Here is a 26,988-nt window from a genome sequence, read left to right on the forward strand (position 1 = left end):
TTGCTAGATAAATTAAAAAGCAACCCTTTCATCAGTGCCTGATTTACCAATTAGTTGACATCAAACTAGCAAATGTGCATTAGAACAACAATATAGAATTCTCTTTACTAATACTCTAATCTCTCTTTCATTACACACCTTCACAGGAGGCAGAATTAACACTGATAGAATTTGTATTTACTCAAAAAAAGCAGACATGTTATAGTGTTTGCACTTCGTTGGCACTCGGCAGAAATGAGATCTTCGTTCAACCGTAATCTAATTATGAAAAAATTAATAATGTCAAACCTTGAGAAAGTAAGTGCATGACAATTAATAAAGAAGTGGTTTAGATATGAAGGAGTTTGCTTTGCTGATGATGACAGAGCTCATCTTATGAATCAGCAGTATAAGAGGAGTATGCTGAGAAAAGACAACCATAAAGATAAAGGTAAATTATGAAATGCAAATGAGACCCTGTGGACTAGTGATGGATAAATCAAATCTGAGGCACAAACTTGTAGGTGAAAAGGGGAGCTTCAATTTGATACGAGAAAAAGGGAATGTTCAAGCCATGGTCTGTGTGTTATTTGCAGCCTCACAGAACAATTCATCCATCATTCAGCCCATTGCTGGCAGCTTTCCTTCCCTGGGGAGTTAATTTGATGGCAACAGTCTGCCCTTAGCTGTCATTTTTACCAGGGCTGAGAAGCTTACTCCTATCACACTGAGCTTATTGCACTCGCCTGACACAATTCATGCACACAAATAGGTTTCTGCCTATTCTAGGGTAGAGATAGCCACTAAGAGCAGGCCAGAACAATTCATTTGGCTGGTAGAAAACCCTTGGTCTGCTACCAGTGTGATCCTAGGAAAAAGGATCTGACTGCTTTGATGACTACAACCATCTTTCAGCTATTGCCTGTATTGATTCTTCAGTGACACATGAGCTTTCCCTGGCAGCAGATGAAGATATGGGTCCTGCTCACCAGGTGGGCCTCAGCATTATAAAATGTATGAAAGTAGAACAATTAAAACATTAAAAATCTGGAAAGAAGTGCTATGGAATGACATCTGATAGGAAGGCTAACTAGGCAACTTAAAGTTGATGAAAGAAAAAAAGTAGACAGATGAAAATGTTCAAGTTGAAAAATAAAGCAGAAGGAACAAAAAAAAAAAAAAAAAGAGAGAGAGAATGAAAGGAAGGGGAAAGGGAAGAAAGGCACTACAAGACAGGAGTGTAAAGGTTTGGGTCCTGTTTTGGATGAACTTCTTCCAGGTGATTTCTGTTTTCCAAAAGCTCTAGATTTTTGGACTTTAATCTCCACGTACACTCTGAAGTTTTAATTCCCCTTCTTTAAAAAATATATAAGAAAGAGATATGAAGCCCTTATGTCCTAGTTTGGAATGATGTGAGGACTTAATTTCTATCTAGAGTAAGTTTTACTGGTAGAAAAATAAAAATGGCCAGATACACAGTCTGTGGTCTTCTGCATATTGACCTCAAAAAGTGAACGGATTCAGGTATTTATGAAAAGTCAAGGTCCCCTGGAAACTTCATGTTGCTGCACTCTCCTAATGACAAAAATATATTTAAATGAAACTTAGAATTTGCAGAAGAAGGCTAGACCTTTATTGTTTTTTTCTTTCTAGCTTCAGCTACAAGATGCCTAGGAGACTCATGTTGCCATGGGTCCCTTCCATTATTGTGCCTCATAGTACAAGAGAAAGTAGGGTTACTGCTGATCCATATGTTCAAACAGTTCAAGGACCACATATCTTTCCCCTTTGGAATGAAGATTAGAACTCTGTTAATGTAGACTTTGACACAGTTATCTATTTCTTGTTGTGTTCAATTATCTGTGATGTTCTTCAAGAAATTTCAAAAGGCACTGTTCAAATGGATTGTAGCCAGCTCACCATCAAGAGGTATGCTTTACTCTTTCATCAAAGATGGCATTTATTTCTTGCTTAATTTCATGTTTCTTTCTCTAAAACTGAAAAAAAAAAAAAGAAAAAAAAAAAAGGTTTTATTTTATCTTTTTTTTCCTCTTATTTTGCTGAAGTGTATTTGTATATACTATATGCTATATTTGTGAAGAATCCTGTGGTTTGGAAAGAGGCAGTAAGTTGCATATAACTGCAACTAATCATTGCTTGTAGCTTGGGAAATTTGAGTTTCCCATAAATGAAACAGTATATCATTAATATATTGCTTGCTCACATTAAAGCTATTTCCCCTTTAAGGAGAGATTTTTTTTGAGGAGAATGTCTTGAAGAGCTGATGGTACAGCTGAAGTAACAAGTCAATGATATTGCATGAGGTGTTGAATGCTGAATTACAGAAAGTGGTGTGGCTATAAGATATATATCTGTTGTTAGTATTTCTGGACCAAAGTAAGATTTTTCAGCTTCTTTTCCAATCTATCTATTCCATTCATGCCCTTGAACAAAGATCACTTGGAAACTCGGGATTCACTTTTTTGAGATGAATTTCAAGATGCTTAATTTCTTCCCAGGTTAATTTTAAGAGCAAAAATTAAGATACAGACTCAAGATTAGCTTCAAAGTCCCAGATGGAGATCATTATGTAATCATGCAATCATGAAATGCATGGTGGTTGATGTCAGTTTAAGAATTTTTCATTCTTTTGCACAGAGAAAAAAATATGAAAAATTTATTTGAAAAAAAAAATGCCTCTGAACTGTCTAAACTCTCTTTTTTTATTTTACTAGGGAAAGTATTGTATATTTTGGGAGTAATTGTTAAACCTTGTGTTTGTATGAGCATGTAGTTTAAAGCACAATGGGTACATTGCTTTAAAGGTGTAGGGTAGAATAGAAGGAAAAGTTTGTTCTAGTTTATTTGTGGAAATTCTGTTCTAAGCTATTTGAATTGAGGGCATTTGAGATAACATTATGAGTTTTTGTGCTCTCAGATCACACCTAAGCCTAATGGTTTAACAAAATCAGTGGCAAAACTTGCTGTTTTTCCAGTGGAACTACAGTTCCTTACAGAAGGGCTTGGCTGCTTAAGGAAGACAAGAAAGAGCTTTTTGATTAGAACCATTACAATAGTAGTCTGACTTAAAAATACTTCACAGCTTATCAGAAAAACTAGCAATTAACTCTGAACTCTAAAATGCGTTCACTTTGTAATTATTTTTATGGGCTTTAAAAATAGATTCCAGATTTAAAAAAATAATAATAAAATAGGATTCCTTTTATTAAAAAGCAATTAATTTTGCTAGATGGAAAGGCTTTACAATGAAAATGTTGGTTAACTTAAAACCTCAATGTGAATCTGTTAGAAAAGAACAGATATATATTTCATTTCTGATAATTGCTTCAACATGGACACAACAGAGTCGCAGGAAGGGTTCTGCAGATGCAGAAGATGCCAAGAAAGATTTGGAAGCCAGCAGTGGGAGGATTTTGTCAAAGCAAACACACAGTGTGTGTTCCTAAATGAACTGAGAGGGGTGGAAGTGGAAAGATTAGATATCAATAAGGTCTGAAATATACGCTGAAGCATTTGGGACAGGCTGTGCATCCCTCAGTGTCTTTGGATTAAGAGCTGTTCAAGGAATGCACTGACCTTTCTTCATGTTCACATAACATTCACCAAAAGGTTAGCCTAATAAAAGCAATTCAGATTCCTGAGAAATATCTGATTTTCTCCTCAGGAGATATTTTGTAACAATAGGTGTATTGCTTCTTTTCAGGGAAGCATTTCAAGAATGATTCAGGTGATTTAGTTGTACAATATTCAGTAGGAAAATTTGAGTTTGGAAGACTGGAGTCTGCCTTGCTCTTTTTAAAATTAATTCATGACAATGATACCTAAAGATAGTTCTAATAAATCCAACCTCTGGACGACCCTATCCTGACCTCTCCTCCTACAAAACCCTTGAATGCAAAAGTGCAATGATGTTTTATGTTCCAAAGCTGATTTCAGTGAAATTTCTGGAACAAAGCTTACAGAAATAGGTTTAAATGTGAGTAGAAGTACCCTCCTTATATTTGGGATAGTTTGTTTATGGCAAAAATGCCTGTCTTTTTTAAAAAGTCACAAACTGTATTGAGAATACTTTCTTGGTCCAGCATAGGTATTATATTTTAGTTTTGGTTTATGTGCAACAGATGCACTGCTGTGACACACTTTGAGATAAAAAAAAAAACAGTATTTAGGCATAGTAAAGTAACATTTTTTATTGTACATGGGATTAATAGGACTTTTACAAACAGTTTTGATTTTGCCATGAATTAATTTAAGGTAACTGGGTAGTGATTATTTATTTAAAAGACTATTTAAAATAATCACCTAAAATATTTTTTTCCTTTATTATTTAGCTACATTGCAGTTTTGTACTGTAAACTATTTTTCAGGAGACAAAAGTGCAGATTGTTTGAAAGTTTCATCACAATATTCATGCCAGTGAAAGCTTGGCTGCCTGTTCTCTCTGCCGACTTATGCAAATTTCTAGGGACCTTGTGTGAATGGAAGGAGTCTGAATTTGTGTCCATGGTAATCTGTTCAATGTGTAGAGGAAGTTACAATGGCATTAACCCATGAAAAGGATCAGTTGTTTTCATGGAAAGCAGTCAAGACATGCTTTGAATTCAGATAGTCAACTTAATCAGAGCTGGACATCATTTTTTAAGGGTTTCTCTTTGAAAGAACTTAATGCTGGTCACCTGCTACAGTCAAAATAGATCATTTATCTGTAAAGGAGCATAAAAAAATAACAGCTGAAGAACAGATACAGCCCTGAAATACAGGAAAAAATAAATAAATTGGCAGTTATTTACAACCTCTATGTGGGCAACTAGAAGCATGAAAATGGCAGAGTGGTCCTGGCTCATTACCTGCCTTGTGCCTGGGAGATAAGTGAATTCATGCAGTGTTTCTCTGGGACTGGAAAGTCAGCAGCAGCTGTCCTCACTGCCTTCCTGGGTAGAGTAGGAGTCCTGCTCTGCTCTGGGGTGGTCAGCACACCTGGGAAGTTAGACACAGAGTTGCTTGAGAAAACATATTAATTCAGAGTCTCTCTATCGCATTGTCTTACATTGACCTTTATAGGACATAACAAAAAGTCAGGTCTAGTTTCTCCACTTTACCCCACTTTTCTACAGGCACAAAAGTCTCTGCTGGTACAGTTACCCAGGTAAGAAGTAGTTCAGACTGTATTCCTCTTTACTTTTAACATGAAGAAATCCTACCCAGCAGCCACATTTGGAGTGTCCTTCTGCATTTAAATTAAATTACAGTACAAGTACCAGGAAGAGTAGCATTAGGCAACCTGTATTTGAGTATTCAGCAGAGATTTTATTTGCCAGATTAACTAATACTTGTCTCAGCTTCATCTAGCTCTTATGGTGAAAGTAAAAGATATGGTTATCTTACCTAATATGCTACAGGCTATTTCCACAGTATAATGATAGAATTGCACTGGGTATGTTTTTCTTTTGATGAGGATGACATGTAAGAAATAGAAATACTCAATAAAATAAATGTAATAAAATGAAAGATATGGTGTCTGTAATCCATGTCAGGCTTTTTTACAGTATTTGTCTAGTGCTACTTGAACATTTTATACCAATATTAGCTAAATGAATTTCCTGTATAGCTGTGAGAAACTATATTTAGAGAGAAATGTAACTACATTTCCTGGCCTTCCTTTAGAATGACATTACCCAACAGCTTTCCAGTAGGAAGAGGCAAGTCTTTAAAGTCAGAACTCTGAATTAACACAGCAGGAACAGCTGGTACTTGCCCATTATCCAATTTAAGAGATGTAAATTCCAGGAATTATTTTCATAAGAGCTTTAGTGCCCCATGCTTGTTCACTAGTGGTGATGTTTGAATGTTAAAACTGTAATGGGAAACATGGTAACTGCTCAAGGCATAATGGAAAAGACCATCAGTGGGTGATCCTAGTGTACACAACAGCATCATCTCATCAAGACAAAGGAACAGTTAGATAAGTATTATAATCGCATATGTTTTTACTGAGCATATAAATTGTGCTGCTCCACAGCAGCAGACAACAGCACAACAGCAGGGAGAAATTAGGGAAAAAAAAAAAAAAAAAAAGAAAGAAAGAAAAAAAAAAAGAGAGAGAGAGAGAGAGTCATATTTGTGAATGGCCAAATCAAGCTATTCTCCTGGTTTTCAGGTTCTCCATGACAAACACAGTTAGATACAGCAGAATGGCTAGAAACTGGCCAAAGAAAAGGCAATATTATTATTAGCAGTAATCACCTTAAAAAAGCCCTTACAGAGGACTCAATTTTTGAGGATGAGTGAGAAATTGCAGAAGGACACCGTTTGAAAATACCATTGCCCAAGAGTTTATAGAAAGTGTATTTTGCAGTGTTGGTTAGGCAAAAAATTGTTCAGTCCTATTCTCTCAAAGAATGGAGTGAAAGGCAGTAGTGTCTACAAGGAGCATTTGACCTTTGACCATGGTGGATATTGCAATAAAACAGCAAGAGTCATGTAATCTCCAGTTCTGGAAGGAGGCTACAACTGATGGATCTGAGATTTTTCTGTTTACCTGGTATATCGATTCACAGTCATATCTTGCTATCAGTGACAAAATTTTAGACTGTTAAGGGAAACATGGCTAAAAAGCATTTAGGGACACTCCTGAATCTAAGCAAGGAAAGAGCCAATCATATCAGGTGGTCCAGCCAACTTCCCAAAGTTAGCTTCTTTGCTTACCTGGATGCAAGTAGAGTGTCCCTTACAGAACAATAAGTGATGTCTATTTAAAGGTTTAATAGTAACTGTATTTCATCTAGGGCATGTACTGCCACTGTGTCAGATGCCATGGGTCACTGCTGTATAGTATACAAATGGCAGGAATAGCCATCCTGCGTCATACCTGAATTTACTATTGTTTGACAGAGGCCTGATGCCTCACAAGAATGGCCGTGAAATCTCCCAGTAGGCAGCAGTGAGATACTCAGCAGTCTTTCTCACACATCTGTAATCATATCCATGCCAGGCTCCTTTCTAAATGTAGTGTGATAGCTCCAAATATTCTTGATATCCTCACAGCTATTTCGATCTTTGCTTAGTGGTTAGATTCTGCAGTTAGCCTCGGCAGTTTCCTGCAGTGATAATTGCCTAGATGTGAAAAGAAGTGTATCCTTTCACTGGTTTTTCTACTTTCAGACTTCTCATTAATGCCCCCGGGTGTTCTTGTTCTTGTAGAGAGAGGGAGAACAAAAGTTCCCAATCTTCATCTCAACAACATTCATTATTCTTTATATTTGTTTTCTTTCCAAAATAAGCATTCTTAGCCTTTTCCATATCCCCTTATTTGGAACTTTTCCATGGTCACTTTCATTAGTGTTTCCTCTGTCCCATGTTACTGTGCCTGATTATTTTTGAGAATTCAAGAGCAGCACAGGACTCAGTTTTCCAGATGAAACTACACAGATCATTTAAGGGCAGTTCTTCAGCATTTCCAACATATTTTCAAATTTCAAATGGACTCCATCTATACAATGAATGAAGAACTTGATTTAGCTCTCCAGGGATGCCCTGGACTCTTCTTTCAGCTGATAAAATTAATTGAAAACCCAGTAAAGAAAAAGTAGATTAGTTTTTGTCAAAGCAATTTTTTTCTAAATAATTATTTTTGCTGCTGCATCAATTAAATCTGAACATCTTTTGGTGTTGTTACACTTTTACCTTCCTAGTTATTACTCTATGAACTTCCTTGAAACATAAGTGCATTGTAGCATTGCAGCATACCCTCTTGAATATTTTAACCATGTGTTTCCATTTCTTGTCAAATAATAGACATTTTGAAGACTTCTACAAAGTTTAATCCCTTTCAAAATTGGAAATATTTTTATTTAGATGATCTTAAAAAAAAAAAAAAAAAGTGTTCCATATGTCCTAAAGGTTGGTGTCAATATATTGATTTGACACCCTTGCTGTCACTTGAACGTCAGTTTAAATAATATTGCAGAATGGCTCATCTGCTGTCACTATATGAGCTATCTTTTGTGCATGTTTTAAGGGTTTCTCAAGAAAGGTTATGCTTGTTTGTGTTCAAGATATGAACTCCTGTCATATCTTGTCATATTTTGTCGGATTCACACCTGTGTTGTTTCTGTAAGCTTTGTCTTTTTTCACCATTTGGCCATTTTACACGCGGTAACTTAAATCCTACTTTTTTGTTACTATTCTGTTACACTGTGCTATTTATTTAGTCATGCTGTTGTTTATGAATTCATTTAGCTTTTCTTTGCTAAAGTCAGTGTTTTAGCCATGTTAATATATTTATATTATTATGGCACGGAGTTGCTTTGATATAGTTAGCTGTATGCTCTTCCCCTCCCCTCTCCACAGTTTTATTTTTCCCAAGGTGTTGTTCAGAGTCTAAAAGTTTAAACCATCCTTGCTCACCCAGGGAAGTGAGTTTTAGCACCCTGTTCATTTTGTCTGTTAGGTTTTGCGCATCTAAGTGGAAATGTTTACAAGAAAACAGCCGGAGAGAGCACTTCTACTAAGTCTATAGGTAAACATCCAGACCACCCCCTATTCATAACCTTGCATTACTTGGCCAGATGTGTAAGATGATCACAAAGTCAGGCTTTCTCCCTTGTACAATGGCAGAAGTGTCTAAATGGCCCTGTACAAGGCATCCTAATTACTTGCCCAAGAATATTAAGAGAAGACACTCTCAATCCAGCCCATTGAAGTTTTCTCCATACCATAAAACATTTATATGAATATTCATGAGAGGGAGAGACAGGCAGACATACTTCACAGCCTGATAATTAATGCCTTTATCCAGGGTTTTAGTGCTCTACACCTAGACCAAGAGCAGGTGTCCATTTATCAAGGGCTTTGAGGATCTTTGAGAGTCTACAATGGGAGTTCAGTGTTAAATCCCCTATGGAGAACTAATTCTTCATCACTTAAGAGCCCCAGCTCCTTAGTTCTGTTGGGAGATACAATCCAAACCAGAAAAGAGCTTAGGCAGGTGAATTCACAATGTAGGAATGACCTTGTCAGCTAACTGTAAGTCAAGTGACTTTAGGTGCATTGAAGCCTACTTATAAGATTTAAGTGTGCTCAAACCATTAACTCACCATACATTTTTAGATAACGTTTTCCTCTAATTTGGGATGCAGTTAATTGACAGAGCAGTTAATTGCTCTATTAATTGGCAATAAAAATAATTTAATCTTGGTAAATGAATCATTGCAATTAACTGAAAACAAATTTATTAGTTAGATATGTTGTATTTAATTTCTTCGTGTTACAGTATTACTATGTGGTTAAAAATTGCCTATGATTCATAATGACATTCCCAGGCTTCCTGATTTTTGTTTCAAAGATTTAATTTCTTGCTGCTAGAAAGTCACAGTCAATTTGCAGTTGCTTATTGAGTGTTGACAGCTTACTGCCACAGTATATGAACTTTCAGTTGTATTGAACTAATCTGAACCTAGAAGGAGGATTGCTGCAATGAGATTTTCAGTTCAAACCATGTTATACACTCAGTGTAGGATTGCAAGTAACAAGAGGTCAGAACCTCCATTTTGTGGTTCAGTGCACAAATTAAGGCTTTTCATGGAGTGCCACGACCACCTGAGACCTGGGAAAAGGCTTTTTACTGCCTTAGTGAAAAGTTGGATTATATGGGGAAATAGTTATTGCAGTAAGGTGAAATTTCATGTTTACAATGATTGATTAAACCATGTATCTATCACCTTATGGGGCTATTATTTCCACATTTGGGTCAAACCTTGTTCAACTAGGCTTATGTCTGCTGACAGAATTCAGCAGGGATTAGAAGAGAAAGAATATGATCTAACAAAACAGGTCTTTTCTTTGGTTGGTTTTGTTTTTTCCTCCCCTGTTGTATTGTTGTATACAACAAAGCTATATTCTGTTTCCTTTTACTGTTACATATACCTGTTAGATGTTAGGGGGGTGGGGGGGAGAGGTGTGTATACAGTGGTGTAATGTTCTGTCTGGATTCACATGGGCTGTATAGCCTCCCTGAGAGATTTACCTCTCCTCTCCAAGGTAAGGAGATTTTTAATTAAATACAAATGACCAAGATACATGACTACATAGATCATGAAAAATGATCTGCCGCTCTTCTGAGTCTCCAATACAAAATATTATAAGCATCTGAATTCTGAAATCATCTGTGAAGTTCCAGTTTTGTGGGTGATGTAGGACAGGACTAGGATGGGCTTCCTATTTTGATCATGGCACTCTCTTTGCACACATATGAAATATGAGACAGAATTTGATCTCAAGATTATATCAAATGGTAGATGCAATGTAGATAATAAGACTCAGAAAGGATGCAATGTAGATAGCAAGGCACAGAAGAGAATTAAAAAATGAGATCAAGAAAGGAAATTTGAAGAAAATACTTTTTAAAATGGCATCTTATTTTACTTGATATCTCATGTTTTATCAAAACGTGAAGGGGAAAAAAAATCAAGTGTTAAGAATATAGTTGTAGTTATCTACAATAGACCTCCAGGAGCAATCAATACATCTTTTTGTTTTCATCAGTTTGTGAAAGTAAAAATATCGTTCCATAGAATAGTACACCACACTTTTTTTTTATGATTGATGAAGCAGAGGACCAGATAGTGACCATTTGCTTTTCAAAACAAGAGTAAGACATGCTGACTAGCAAGAGCCTGGTGGGAGCACTAAGTGCCTGAATTGTAGGAAAATACAGCTCTGGTGTGATGTTTTACTTGCATTGTGTAGGAGTTGGCAAAACATGGAGGAAAACCCACACCACCAGTTCCCTCTGGAGCTGCCATTCTTCCACAAATCCTCTAAAACCTAGGACTAAAACTGAATTCCTTAGAATTCATGGGAAAACAGGAAGATGTAGTTTGATCAGCTTGTAATGATTCATAAGTTTTTGAAATCAGCTTCAAAATTGCTGCAGCAGATTGATGAGTTATCCCACCAAAAAAAAAAAAAAAAAAAAGGGGCCTAATTAATTAAACTTCAGGCTGTGTGCTCTTGATAGCTCTAAGGCTTGGATAACTGCTTGTGGAACTCCAGACAGTTCTTAACCTGAAATTTTCCCAAATGCTTAAAATTAAGTTTTAGAATTTGCTGGGAATTTCTCTGACTGGATACTGGACAGCTTGGAGCCTATTTCATATTTAAAACTCTTACTTAAAGAATTAATCATGTTTCGGGCACTCTTTCAAAATTAAACCTTGCCAGAACACACTTTTCTAGTGTTAAAACACACATTTCTAGTGTTAAGATCCTATTACTTTTCATGTTTCACTATATCCTGCTGTCTTGAAATCTCCATGGACATCAGGAAATACAAGTTTGTTTCCTTTCTCTGCCTGAACAGATGCAAACCTACAGTGCAAATGCTCCCCAAGACATCCAAAAGGCAGATATAAGCTATCTGCAGAAACAGGTATGATGAGTACTCTGTGCTCTCTGGTTAAGAGAGCCTGCATGATGTGGGAGAAAATGAAAGCAACAGCAAGGTCTCCAGTCCTGCAATAAATGAGCTGTAGGGAAGGAGGAAGCATAAATTTGGGTTCTTCACCTCACTGTATTTTGAGATATAATATCATAAATGAATTCAAATGTAATTACAGTTATTCTGTAGATCCCACATATACCTCTGCATTAATAATTCTTCCATATTCTAGTAAAAAGAACCTCTTTTTTTTTTTTTCTCAGAAAATAAGAACACACACTAAGTAACTGTTTTGCCTTTGTTTTATTCTTTTAGTGTGTCATTGTTCACATTTTTCTCTGTTGTCTGTAGCAGTTGTGCGGTGCTTCCTTTCCTTTTCCAAATAATATGTGTATGTATTCAGTTACAATAAGAAATGCCTAAGGAAAAAAGAGTAAATGTGAGATTTCTAATTTGATACAATTATAAGATATCAAAATATCTGTGTTTATACAGAGAGATACATACGCCGTTTTGACAAATCATTAGATATATACTTATACATACCTATGCACATATATATAAATGTAAGGATTTGTCAAAAAAATAGTTCCTATATTTATTTACAACATTTCCATCATATTATTTTCATTATATTCATATATTCTTTTTCAAGTAGAGATACATGTTTTTATAGATATGCATTTGGTATCAGGTGTCCATGTTCAGCTTTAGAATTTTTTGGTCATAAAATTCTGACTGAAGGGTTTCTTCATTGGAGTAGAACAGTTTTGGTATGGTTTTGTAAGAGGTTTATGGCATAGTATCTAGACTTATACAAATACTTATGCAAAAACATCCAGGGCAATAACAAAGGTTATTGAAAAAAAGAATTTAACCAAGATGTTTAAAGTAAATACCTCCCTGAGGCAAAAGAAGATATTGCTATCTAAAGAGCCGCCTTTCAGGAAACTTATTGGAAAATTACTAGAAGGATAATGGTTGAACAGAATTCACAAGTCCAGAATCCAATATGGAGGAGAGGAAAGTACTTAATAATTAAAGACTTCCTCCTTTATATATTTCTCTCATTCTGCCACCCATCATATGGTTCCATCTGAGGGTGCTCATTGGAGTCTACAAGATCATTTTAAGTTCTGAAAGTTTGCAAAAGATAAAGTTTCTAACAGCTGACTTTATAACCTCTACTGTGCTAAAATGCATTCATTTCAGTAAATGTTTCTTTGAGATGACTTGCATAAGGTCTACTCACAAGAAGTTTAGAGGTGTATTACCAAAACTGTAGAGTTTTACTGATCTATAAATGTTAACAGGTGGAGAGACATTAGAGAAAGGTATCAACAATTTTTAAAAACTCTTCCAAAAGCCATTTAAACAAGAATGCTGAGATTTTTGTATAGGACTTAAATTTGTTTTATTTTTCATTGCAGTTCTGAAATGTCTATTGCAACAAGTTTTTGTTTGTTGGAAGGAGGATTGTAAATGTTTTGACACTTAGGTGTTAAATGTAAGAGGTAAAGCACATATTCTTCATTCTTTCACTTCCACACTTTCACATTCTTAACTATATTTATCATAATTCTTTACACTCAATTTTGCTAGAAATCAAAATCAGAAAAGTTTTCCTCAGTTTATCTGTGGAATAGCCATAACATTGACAAGTATAATGCAAATAAAATTATGTTATCATTTGTATTTATGTTTAAACAAAGTCCAGTTCTGCTCAACTCTCTATTTTCCTACTTCTTTGGTAATGCTAAAAGAGAAATGAATTCATTTTGAAACCAATTGCCTGTAATTTCACTGACTTAACTGAATTTTTGTTTGTTCATGTCTGGTCTGGATGTACTCCTAGTTTTTTATTTATGTGATCCCATTATTTTACACATATAGCATTAAAAGACAGTCTGGGTTTGAGGAAAGGAGTCTGTAATAGCAGAGATATGAGTGTGTCCCAGAAGGCACTGCTTGATACCTGCATTTGAATAAAAATTTCAATTTCTATTGTAAAATCCATTTTGCCTCACTTAATACATGGGACATTAGTGTCATATCTTGGGGGAGATTACAGTTCTCCTAATTCCCTTCTGGTTTTGGCTTTAGATGCCTGGAATCCATTCATCATCTTCAGATGCAGGCCAGTCATCCAGCCTTCCTGGGTTACCTACTCTGTAGGTTCTTAAATGGTTGAGGTATCTTTGTATTTAGCCCAAGAGCTTCACAGAAACTTAATTTCACCATGCCTGTTCAGAAATATCTATTGTGGACATTCTGTCTATACCAGTCTCCCACCTAAACTCTCTTGCTAGCCTTGTTTCAATGAGCAGGCACTTGAATGCTACATAGATTCCTAGTGAAGCTTTAAAAGATAATATTTAAAAGCATTGATCAATGCTTCAACTAACTGTTAATGGTTGTGTTGAAAGCTGAAGTCTATCAGATCATTTTCCTCAATCTTCAGATGATGTTTAGGTGTACAAGACCATAAATGGAAAGATGCATCCTATTACTTTGCTTGTAGTCACCGTTAAATTGGGAAGCAGCAAATTTAAGCAGAGTGGATCATATCCTGTGGTATCCCGAGCTCCCTCCCACTTTCCACTTGTCTAGAAAATCAGGGTATTCTGTAAGCACCAGGCAAGTAAAATTGCAATGGAATATAACCTAAATTGATGAAACTGGAGTCCTTGTTTTTTCATATACAGGTACTCTGGAAAACCATGATTAAATGTGATTTATAAACATTAGCTCATACCGTAACCACTATTCTTTTAATTCATGGCACTGTTCACTGTAAAGTTTTGACAGGTTAAGTAAGCAGAGTGCCTACTAATACTCTGGTACTTAATGATAACTGCTTTTAAATGAAAGCAATCAATCTTTTTTTTTTTTTTTCTTTCTAGATTTGTGTAATTCATATTAGTAAATAAGTGCTTTTAGTAAATACACACAAAAACTGACAAATTTTAAAAAGCTGCTTTGGCTTTATATTTAGTGCAGGGAAGGTCTTGGTTTTTCAATCCATATCAGAATGAGCAGCCTACACTCCAGCATAATTAAGGAAAATGACTCTCTTTATAAATACCCTAAAATATATTGATGCCTGAAATAAGCCTACACAGAAGGAACTGTGGATTAAAAAAATATTTTTAAATTTCTCTAAGGCTGTCAGAATTCTTAGACCCATCTTTAAAAAAGATTTAAACACTTTGACTTTCAAGGGGAAAATGTACATGAAATGGTAGAGGTTGGGTATAAAATCACTTTAGTATTTTTAAGGATTTTACAGATGACATTACCAAATTGAACAAATCCATAAAAGAGACCTTATTCAGACAAATGTATCTTGTCTCAAAGGGATTTATAGATACTTCCTGTCATTAGAACGTTGTGACTGTTAGTAGACCGTGCTTTTAATCTTTTCATTCCTCCATCAGTATAAATCATGCAGCTGAGAAAATGAAGCTACACCATCACAAGATGGATGAAAGGTATTGAAGAGGGTCCTGAAACCTTCTGTTAATAGAAGGTAAAATAAGGAGAGAATACACGGTTTATTAGTAGGGCTGATTTTGTTAGTTTTAGTTATGTTTAAGATTCTGTTTATTTCCTGAAGTAGAATTTGCATAATAAAGGTATTTTGATCTATTTAATTATATTATTTTTTATATGTGACGGGAAATGTCTATTTTGATAATCATATTTAGCTTTTTTTAAAAAAAAAAAAGTTATTATTATTCTAGCCATGTATTTTGTCCTCCTCTCTGACTTATTTGCAGAAATTTTGTCCAGTGCCCTGGACACTTCTTAGACACCAGGTACACATGTTTCTAAGCTGTTCCCTGAGCTACCTTGTAGCTTTGTATTCTTATCATACAATTTCAATTTGTTGTTCATATTTAAACCTAACTCTTCTCCAATGTCTTGGTCTAAAAAATATGACCATCAAAATATTTTACGTTCTATAATAGTGCTGTTGAAGAGTAGAAAGATCAAGTAGGGCATAAGGTCAGAGCTACACTACTGTATTTGAATGAGTATTATCCAATACATTCAAATTCAGACATCAGTTGGCGCATCTTGATAACCTTCAGTGGATTTAAATCTGTCTGTCTGGTAGAAAATCTGAACCTGGGTGACCAGTCCTTTGTCCTGACAAACAATTTACTGAGTGTATTGGCAAGCACCATATTTGAATAAAAATTTTCAGACTGTTTTGCTAGGTCAAGCCAGTTGTCTGTCCTTCACAATAACCAATACCAAATGCCTAAGCAAATACATTAAAATAAGGTAAATATGTAATGATCATTTCCCAGTATAATGCTCCCAATTTCATCTGCATCTGGCTCAGAGATATGGTGAACCAAAAGCAATGGCATTGTGTTTAAGAGGTGTTTGTCACTTACAGATTATTCTCATCTTTTCTGAACCAGTACAAGCTCCTAGTATTCATAGCATCCAGCTCATGCGGTGTCAATAATGCAAGTGTACACAGGAAAGATCTCATGAGACACAATTTTGTTTAAAATGAAAACTCCTTCACTGTGTATTTAATTTCAAATGTATTTTGTATCATTTTCTGTGATTGCTTAAATGCTTGCTAGAATCCAGAAAGTTCCTATGCTCTTCTTTGACGTATGAACCACAGATCGAATCCTGTCCATGTAAATTGAAATTCCTATTGATTTTAATGTCAATGCATGTCTGTAACACGTTGCCGTTGTCCACTTGAACTAGATGAATGCATGTTAATTTAGAGTCTCTCCTCTTTGCTTCTCAATTAGATTTTGGGACAGGAGGAAAATACTGAGTGATATGTAACTTCCTAGGACCACATGATGTTTTTGCAAGTTGAATGATGAGTTAAGAGTGCCTACCTCTACTGTGCACAAAGAACATCAGCGCCTTTGCAGAAAATCTTTTATCTAAATGTGTCCAAGCTTCTATAAAAATGGAATCTGTTGGCATAGTCTTGTAAATGCAGGCTTTACTGGAGGTGCAGCTCAGAAGTTCACGCTGTAGCTTAGGCTAAAACACAGAAGGTTGTCCTTTTGTCCTCTTGAGTCTAGCAGCTGGTATCTCTTGACACCGCCTTGGCAAAAAGGACAGGCATAAAGACCTGGTAAAATTACAGCAGACTGGTATAAATTACAGTCCCAGATTACGTCTGACCTTTCTCCTGCATAGCAAAGCAGCACATTGATTGTAACATCCCCAAACATGCTTTGTGCATCAATAACTGTCTTCTCAATACCCTTTTTGCTAAGGCTTAGGAGAAGAGTCTCTGGAGGGCACTTGTGACTTGCGTCAGAATCTGTCAGAGGATTTTCCCTGTCAAAAATCAGAGATATGAGGTCCTGTTTCCACTTCTTTATCCCAGCACAGAGTGCTAAATCAAGATTTCACTCACATATATTTCCTTTAATCTTTAAAACTATTCAATGTTTACCTTTACGTATGAATAAATACACACTGAGTATCTGAATGCTTAATTCAGAGCAGTAAATAAAAAGCAACTGAACCAAGGCCAATAGGTGCAAAAGAAATATCAGACTCATGTCAGGAGGAAGAAAACCTGGCTATTTACACATTCTAAATTGGAAAAAAAAAAAAATCTACAAGGTCTTACTACTCCCAGTACTATGCTTTAACCAGAAGCCCTTCTTCTCTGTTTTTTTCCCCATGACTGAACATGAGACAAGGTCAACAACAAATCAGTCAGTCCAGCTGCTCCTCACAAACACTGAAGCATTGGCCACCACATTTCCTAACTTTATGGGCCTCTGGAACGGGGCTGTTGACTAGTTAGATAGAATATAAAGCAAGCAAGTCTCACAGATTCATGCAGTCTCTGAAGGAGGGTAGAGAAGGGAACAAAAAGCAATTAATGATATGATATCTTGCATGTCTCCCTGACATACATAGAAAGATAACCATACAACTGGTTGAAATGTGACCTCACACCTGAGCTGTTTTGCTCTATGAATTAATCAAAAGTCTTTGGAAACATATTCAGCAGAATCCTGAAAGAAGAAGAGAATATTAAGGATTTTTTTGCTTCATAAAGCATCAATAGAATTCAAACTGTTTTGGGCACTAGCTCAAGAGAGTCAGTCGGTGTCACAAGAGCCATGCTGACTATCAAGCTGATAACTTTAAAAGCTCAAGTGTCAGTATCAAAGATTTACATATAACATCACAATGCTTTTGTGAAGACTTTCTCATTAATACCACATTCATTTAAATTACATGTGAGGAACTTAAATACACTGTTGTATTTAATACGTGTATTTAACTTAAATACATTCTTATATTGTTGTCATATCCCAAAAGCAAAATGGAAGTTAATTCGTTAAGTCTAAAATAAAACACTAACCTTCCATCTGGTCTCTACTGTTGGCTGGTCACTGGGTGTTTACTGGGTGCCAGGGAAGCTAGCAAAGCTCAAGGGAAAAATTGCTGCATGCACTTGTCCCCATACACTCACACAGAAGCACACACTTTTATCTGACACCCCTGCTAGCCACGGTTCCTCAATTGCTTCCTTCCCCAAGTGAAATTTGCTTTTCTTCCTTCATTTTGTCACGTTTGTAACAGAAAGAGGCAATACCAAAACCACTGACAATCACTGCCTGTGACTGTGCTGTGAAGGGACTGTGGGAGCACAATAGGTGAATAGCAGAGGAGAAAAGGTGTATGAACTCCTAAGGTCTCCTGACATTTATAAAGACTTTCCATAAGATTTACTGGGTCTATAAGTGTGTAATGCACCAAAAAAAAAGTGAACCTTGCCCCTTTTTTTCTTGTTCATTGAAGCTATCACTCCTTGTCCATCAGACCTCCATCTGGAATTTAAAAAGTGGTGGGACGCTCTCACGCCCAAACCCTGCTCACTTAGCATATGAATGCTCAACTGATTGTTTGAAGTAACAATTAGGAGGACAATGGATAAAGGAGGAAACTGGAGACAGCAACTAACACCTGTGAATCAGAACTTAAACAGCTTTCTTTTACATAATTAATTAAAGAAGCAAGCACAATGTATATTGACTTGAAAATATAGTCCAAAGACAATGAGTGCAAGTAAAGCCTTTTGCTTTCAGTTCCAGGAGTAAGATATAAGGTTTGATCTTTCTGTAGAAATCTTAGTCATGAGTGAATGTTGCTAAGTGTTGCAAGGGTGTTTTTTGATGGGGAGGGAGAAAGGGAAGAGAAAAAACATTTAAGGGGAATCACAGTTTCATGGGGGAGGCAGGTGGCCTGATGTTATTAAAATATGTGGAATTTAGATAGGTAGACCATCATTGTAAAGTACAGAACATTGCTAACCTTGCAAATAGCAATTATGATTTAACATCCCATAATCAGCACTGCAGACTTGTTCCCATTAAAGAAAAAGAAATGAATGCTATGCAAATGTTTCATGAAATTGTATTTACTGCAGAATGTGAGCTTAATTCTATGGCATTTTCTCAAGGAGGCAATCCATATGTGTGCTCAATGTGTTCATATGCAATTATTTCTTAAGTAGGTTATATTGTGCTTCTCTAGAACAGTATTTAATGAAGCTAGTAAAGATTATTACTTTAGAAATGATAGTCTCAAAAAAATGTATCTCCAATTTGCATATATTAATAAGTATCGGGGGCATAGTCTTCCTTTTGCATGCACCAGTAGCATTGCTAGAGTTATACGGACATAAAAAGCATAACAGTGAAGGTTATTCTGTAGTGAAAAAAAAAAATCAATGAGCGTTTATATAGTCTCTCTAGAGACAAATAATGTCATTAAAAAGTAATATTTAGCCTTTCTCAATAAAGTTTATGGAGATACAAATAACTTCACATACATCAGCTATAATATTGCTGATGCTAGTCCACACTGAAATGACATTTTAGAATATTTATTCACTATCTTTAAATGGCATCAATAATACAAAGTTAGAGAAAACCTGTAAAGTCCTAATCACACTGAAGTAAAAATGTAGGTTTCATTGACTTCCAAGTAAACTAGACTAGTTCTTTATAAAGGACATCACAGAAGACAGTTTCTTCAGGGAGAGGTCTGGTGATAGTTGTATTAATTTTAAAGGGGAAAATTCAGTTAAAATTAGGAAGGAAGGAAGGAAGGAAGGAAGGAAGGAAGGAAGGAAGGAAGGAAGGAAGGAAGGAAGGAAGGAAGGAAGGAAGGAAGGAAGGAAGGAAGGAAGGAAGGAAGGAAGGAAGGAAATCAGATACAATGTGAACAATAAATAAATAAATAAATAAACACCTGGATGTAATGAAGTTTGGGAGGAAGAAACCATTAATCATACCACACAGAATCACAGAATCACAGAATTTCTAGGCTGGAAGAGACCTCAAGATCATCGAGCTAACACTACCACTAACACTAACACTGACCTAACACTAACAGTCCCCACTAAACCATATCCCTATACCAGCATATGTATGTCTAATTTTACGCTAAAAGTTAAAAATTGAAAAACAAATGAGATTCAGATAAACTGAAAAGCATTTGTCTTTGCTTTGTTTGTGACCTTTATATGCTACAATACGAACAGTATTTATATTACAGTTAACAAGTACCATTCAAAGTCCAAAATTAAGACTAGGTACACCATACATCAGTAATTACAATAGTGTTGGAAGTGAGGGGGTCATCTACTTGTCTTGTTCCTGTTAAGCTTCCAGTTTTCATGTTGTAATTTATTGTTACTTTGCAGATTTGGTGTACGGATACTATAGACAACAGCGGAAATTGATTGAAGAGATAGATTGGTCATACACAGGTAAGCAAAACTGTCTTACTGAAGAACTTGATTTGCTTTCATATTCTTATGTTCATTCTCTTAATTTAAAGAGCACATGATGTATGTATAGCACTCACTGTATGCCTAAACAATTATTAAATTAAAAACATGAGAAATTGATTCTGAAAAAATTACAGTAAATTTACAATGGGATAGGTTATTTTGTTTCCTATATCTGTTACTTTTGGAACAAGAAAGCCCTCATCCTTAGAACCTTAACCTTGAGACTTGCTTTATTTGATGAATCACAGAACCATAGGATGATTTGCATTGGAAGGGACTTTATAGACCATCTAGTTCCAACCCCCTGCAGTGGGCAGGGATACTTCCACCAGACAAGGTTGCCCAAAGCCCCATCCAACCCGGCCTTGAACACATTCAGAGATGGGGCATCCACAGCTTCTCTGGGCAACCTGTTCCAGCACCTCACCACCTTCTGAGTAAATAATTTCCTACTTATATCTACTCTAAATCTACCCTCTTTTAGTTTAAATCCATTCCCCCTTGTAATATCACTACACTCCCTGGCAAATTGTCCCTCTCCAGCTTTCCTGTAGCCCCCCTCTAGGTACTGGAAAGCTGCTAGAAGGTTTCCCCAGAGTCTTCTCTTCTCCAGATTGAACAACACCAACTTCCTCAGCCTTTGTAGGAGAGGTGCTCCAGCCCCCGATCATTTTTGTGTCCCTCCTCTGCACTCATTCTAATACTTCCATGTCCTTGTACTGGGGGCTCCAGAGATGAATGAAGTACTCCAGGTGGGGTCTCATGAGAGTAGAGCAGAGGAGGACAATCACCTCCCTCAGCCTGTGTACTGGCCACACTTCTTTTGATGCAGCCTGGGACACGGTTCACTTTTTGGGCTGCAAGCGTACATTTCCAGCTCATATCGAGCTTCTCGTCAACCAACACCCTCCAAGTATTCTCATCAGGGCTGCTCTAAATCCATGCTCTACACAGTCTGTATTTGTACCTGGGATTGCCCCGACCCAGATGCAGGACCTTGCACTTGGCCTTGTTGAACTTTGTGAGGTTCTCACAGTCCCACCTCTAAGTCTCTCAAGGTCCCTCTGGATGGCATCCCTTCCCTCCAGCGTATCAGCTGCACCACATGTCTTGGTGTCATTGGAAAACTTGCTGAGGGTGCGCTCAATGTCACTGTCCATGTCACTGGCAAAGGTGTTAAATAGTGCCATCCCCACTACAGACCCATGAGGGACACCACTCATTACTGATCTCCACCTGGACATTGAGCCATTTCCCTCAACTCTCTGTGTGACCATACAACCAATTCCTTATGCACTCAGTGGTCCATCCATCACGTCCATGTCTCTCCAATTTAGAGACAAGGATTTCATGTGGGGCAGTGTCAAATGCTTTGCCCAAGTTAAGGTAGATGGGCAAGAATGACATATCATTTGCTCTTTCCCTATCCACCAGTGCTGTAACACCATCGTAGAAGGCCACCAAATTTTTCAGACATGACTTGCCCTCAATGAAGCCATGTTGGCTGTCACCAATCAGATCCTTATTTTCCATGTGAAGGCTGAGCCTTCATTGTTAGGTACTCTTTTGTCTGAATGTTACTATTCTCGTAAGTCTGAAAAGCATACAGAATAGCTGAAACAAGATAAATCACATTTTGTGGGTGGAAACATATGAATACACTGTGTATGAACTACTGCACTTTGCCTCTGATTGCCTGATTACCTTTTCCAGGTACCATCCTGCTTATCCTAAAAAGTCAGTCATTTGCGCAATAAACTCTCTCATTTATGTAAGCAGGAAACCCTTAAGGTATACCCTTAAATTCTGCATAAACTTTGCCTAAAATCACAGAAGGATTATGGGAAATTCACAGTTTGACTCCTTAGATTATTCTGTATAAGTCAAGCAACTTTCAATAATATTGGAAAGGTAAATTTTCCTAAATAATACATATATTTTATGCAGAACTAAAAAAGTGGCTTCCTGTGAATGTATTTAGTATCTTACATTTATAATTATTTATGTTACTGTTTCAAACAGAAAAGAGAAAAAAAATGTGAAAAGAAATAAAGATTATCAAATTTCAATATTTCATATATTTGGTTCAAAATACATTCCTGTTGTTAAAGAAAGTAATACCATTCTTTTTCTTTCTTTTCACTGTCTTTCTCATTTTCAAGACAGTTTTTATCTTCCAGGGCAAAATATATCTAACAAGTTTTGAGCCTAGAGAGAATTGAAACAGGCTAGTCATAAACCCTTCAAAATGAGATTTATAATGAAAACTCGCCCTTACACACATTGTACTGCAAAATCCAAGCATACAATCAATCGATACAATATTTCATGTTCAAAATCCATCCGTTTTTTTTAATATTGCAGTTAGAGAAATGCAAGGATAAGCCTCCAGGATTACAGGTGACCAGAGGGCAATTTATGAATTTACTTTAAAGAATAGTGAATGGATTTTGCATAGAACATCAGAGAACGATAGAGCTCTTTCCCAGTCCACATAGAGCACAAACCCGCTGTGCAGCTGCTGCAACAGCCACAGGTTATGTATGCTGTGTATTTTGTATTGCTGGATGGCAAAACAGCATGGACTTTTACAAGCTGGAGGATTCAGATCAGTTAGTTCACTCTCAATGTGTGAGATGCCTTCATGTAGTCGTCTCACTTCATGTGCCTTGCCCTAGTGACTCTACTGCTGGCAGTGGGGTGGCTGAGTGCAAGAGTCATGTTCCTGTTGCCCTATGAGTCCCCAGCACACATAACGCAGCCAGCTCCAGTCATGGAAGGACAAGGGTTTTCAAAGCTTTTTGGCAGGGCTGCATGTAAATCAGGTACTTGGTGTCTAGGTATTGTGAACCTTGTGATAAATGCTATTTTTCTGAAATGCCATGGAGTTGGTTCATGGTGTGAATGGAATATGCAAATTCAACTTGCACTTACAAAACACAGTGTTCCTGAATGTGAAGAAAAATTACAAATTTTAACATCACTGTGCATTGGAGGCACAGAATTCGGGAGGCTGACACATACTTATTTTGATCTCATTCATTTCTAATAAATTATTTGCTTATTTTAATCTCATTTTATTCCTGAGGCTCTGCTCAGAATGTTTAGAGCACAAGTGCAAGTGTTGTCAGGTACTTGTATGTACATGTATAACAACTACACCTAACTCAGATTTATGGCTTTGAGACATAAACCAACATGCACATTTCTGAATAGATGGCCTATACTTTGGCAGTTCATCCTTTCCTCAGACACAAGTTATATTCCTCTATTTTATAATGCACTCACTGAAAAACCTGAAAAAATAGCCTCTTTGTGTCAATGAAGTTTTAAGAGTAGGCCTTGGCATCCTACAGCTATAGAGTTTGATCAGCTATGAGTAAGAATCGTCTAACTGGCCTGGTAAATTTATCTGAGTTTTATCAGACTTCATTCTCTATACCAAATAAGAAATTTCAAATGCATTAGCCACAGTGGGTAAATAAACTCCTTTTGCTATGAGGAAAAAGTAAAACAAAACTAGAACTAGAACTAGAATTACCTGCTGAAATCACGTAATTTTTGAAGGTGAAGTTTCCTAATAAAGCAGTTTCACCTACTGTAAGTTATGTGACTCATCATCAGATTTTGATTCTTGGGTAAATGCCTAATGAAGGTGTAAATGTTACTGGAAACACTGTAGTAATTCTAGGACTGAAACTTTAATCTATAGGGAAAACTTGCACTTTCAAGCATGATGTTTTTGTGTTTGTATGTGCTGACTTTACATATATTTGTATAAACAAATGGAGTGAGTGTTAAAGGTGTGGAGAGTGCAAATACACTTTGGAGTTGCATCTATTTTTTCATAAATAAGTGGTTTAAAACTAATTTATTAGTAAGCATTAGTTGAGCTACCTTTCTTTTTTTTTTTTATTAAAAAAGTGATAGAAATTATTTTTGATGACATAATGAAAATTTGTGGATGATGTCATATACTAAAAGCAAATCAAACCATTTTTACTTGTAGAAAAAACAGGTGTGCTGAGAAAATATATTTCCTCAAATCATTTACATACTAATTGATGACGAAAGATCATTCAGACATTATTTAGCTGCATCACTAAGGTTAGGTAATCTCATTATTTCAAGCCATTAAGTAGGCAATATAAGCTTCCATTATTTTTCTAACATACAAATGAAGTATTAACTTTTTATTGCTTTGTTTATCTGCATTGCCTTTGACAGAAGTAATGATATAATGTTTTCTTATTTTTAACATGTCTGGTTGACAGTAGCCTGTGAAACTCCAAATGTGAATGTGCATGTCAAATTATCAAACAATACCAAAAGTAATGTGGGTTTGTTGTGGGTTTGTTTGTTTGTTTGTTTGTTTTTGTTTGTTTGTTTGTTTGTTTTCAGTGAAATTTCTTTCTGTTGAGGTTATTACTCCTGGAATTTGGGTTCTTGTTTGTTCTGCAACAAACAGGTTATGTGGTTTAGGGGAAAACCAGAGCTGAAATCTATTAGAAGCAAGAAATTCTGAACAGCCTTCCAGGAATTACAAAACTTTTTAAAATTGAATTTGTTATGTAAATGAATAGCACATCCAGTTCAGTGTTCTTTGTCTTAGCAAGGCTATTAAGTTCAGTTTGTGCTGCCATTCATTATGTGATACAATGATCCACAGTTGCTCCATAGACACAGGCAGCTCTGATCTTGAGCAAAGAGTGATTTCAGTCTAAAATGCTGAGCCTCCAGGTACTTGAAGGACAATTTTGTGGTTTGGTTGTTTGGGTTGTTTTTTTCAAGAAGAATGTGTATTTACTGTTTCTTGAGGGGGATGTGGGTGGATGGGAGGTGGAGTGGATTCTGGACTACAGAATCAGAATAATTTTGGTTTGAAGGGCTCTTTGAAGATCAGCTGGTCCAACCCCCTACTCAAAGCAGAGATAACTTCAAAGTTCAAGCAGGTTGTTCAGACCTTGTCCAACTGAGTTTTGAAAATCTCCAAAGAGGGAGATAATGCAGCCTCAGTGACATGTTTTACCTTCATTCTGAAGTTTTTGTGTTTTTTTTTTTTTTTTTTCATTTAGACAACTGCAATTTCTCTTATAGCAACTTGTGATTATTGCCTCTTACGTTTCACTTGTGCACTGCTTGTAGATCACCTTTACAGTACACTTCAGCCACGCTCCCTCATTCCTCTCTCTACCCTGTGCTGGGGTGTCCTCACCTCAAGTACTCTATACAGTTTGGGACACCACAATATAAGGACATAAAGCTATTACTGTCCGAAGGAGGGCTACAAAGATGGCAAAGGGTCTAGAGGGAAAGACATATGAAGAGTGTTTGAGGTCCCTTGGTTTGTTCAGCCCAAAGCAGCACAGGCTGAGGGAGGCCTCATTGCGGCCTGCAGATCCTTCACTAGGGGAGTGGAGGGGCAAGCACTGAGCTCTGCTCTCTGGGTACAGCGACAGGACCCGAGGGAATGGCATGGAGCTGGGACAGGGGAGGGTCAGGCTGGGTGTTAGGGAAAGGTTCTGCACCCAAAAGTGCTTGGGCTCTGGAACAGGCTCCCCAGGGCAGTGGTTACAGCACCGAGCCTGCTGGAATTCAAGGAATGTTCGGACAATGCTCTCAGACATATGTTTTGATTTCTGGGTGGTCCTCTGTTAGAGCCAGGAGTTGGACTCAGTGATTCTTGTGGGTCCCTTCTAACAGCATATTCTATGATTCTATTCTATGATCTCCAGCCTCTACAAACTCAGTTGCCTCAGTACAAGGACATCCTTGTACAAGATGTCCTCCAATCACCTGACAATATCAGTGGCCATTAGTTTGTCAATATCTGTCTCATGCTGGCTTGGGAAGGAAGTCAAAACTGGACCCACTATTCTAGATGTCAGCTTACTAGTGCACCATAGAGGAAAATAATCATTTCCCTTGTCTTGCTGGCCAGTCTTGTTAATGTTGCCTGGTATCTTGGCCTTCCTCACTGCAAGGGCACACTGCTGATTCACACACAACACCGTGTTCATCAGGATAATTAATTACCATCTTTTCAGATAATTTTGAATAACTGGTATATCTCAGTGGTAAAATTTGTCAGGATGTTGATTCTCTTCTGACACTTGCATCAGTATCCACTGTAACAACACCTAAATATAATGGTTTGTTGTTTTTACTCCCATGTTGAACACTAAACTAATTTGTTAAAATCGTTACCATTTTATGTCTGATTCAATATGCTCTGGAGAGATCTCCATAGTTTATTGTTCCTCATTACTGTTTCTACAAGGATAAAACCTTAGCTGTCATTTGAAAGCCTATTTTTGCCACCCCAGAGTCTGGACCTTTGTGCTTGTGGCTTCATATGTAGATGCCTATAGAAAGGCTATGAAATAAAAATAGTCTTATTTTCAGTGATACTGAGAAAATGTAATTCTCCTTATAGCCCAAATAAGACACAGTGTTTTAATTTCAAATTTTGTTTTATCATCTGCTACTAGTGTGACAATTCACACATTCATTGCTTGTAAAGTTTATGGGACAATAAGTTGTTGCATATGTCCATAAACGTTTACAGGTCTATTTTGCTTTTCACTCAGCCTAAAAAGTAAGTAAGGATCTGCATTTTCTCAACTGTGGCTCAAGAAAACAATTTTGACATTGGTAGCTGATTGTACTTATTCTATAAGTTGCCTTCTGCTTCTATTACTCATCAATTTGATACAAGGAAACTGGAAAGTTTCAG

General features: G+C 36.6%; 1 protein-coding gene across 7 annotated transcripts in view; it reads left to right on the forward strand.

Annotated features, from left to right (window-relative positions):
• The window catches only part of PTPRZ1 (protein tyrosine phosphatase receptor type Z1), a 138,443-nt gene that overhangs the window by 18,962 nt on the left and 92,493 nt on the right, over nt 1-26,988 (forward strand). For all 7 annotated transcript variants that reach the window (XM_068669591.1, XM_068669593.1, XM_068669592.1 and 4 more), the window contains exon 2: nt 20,163-20,228. In XM_068669591.1, the coding sequence (XP_068525692.1) occupies nt 20,163-20,228 (66 nt within the window). The remainder of the gene's footprint in view (nt 1-20,162; nt 20,229-26,988) is intronic.

The sequence above is a fragment of the Anas acuta genome, chromosome 1 (genome assembly GCF_963932015.1).
Source record: "Anas acuta chromosome 1, bAnaAcu1.1, whole genome shotgun sequence".
In the NCBI taxonomy this organism is placed as follows: Eukaryota; Metazoa; Chordata; class Aves; order Anseriformes; family Anatidae; genus Anas; species Anas acuta.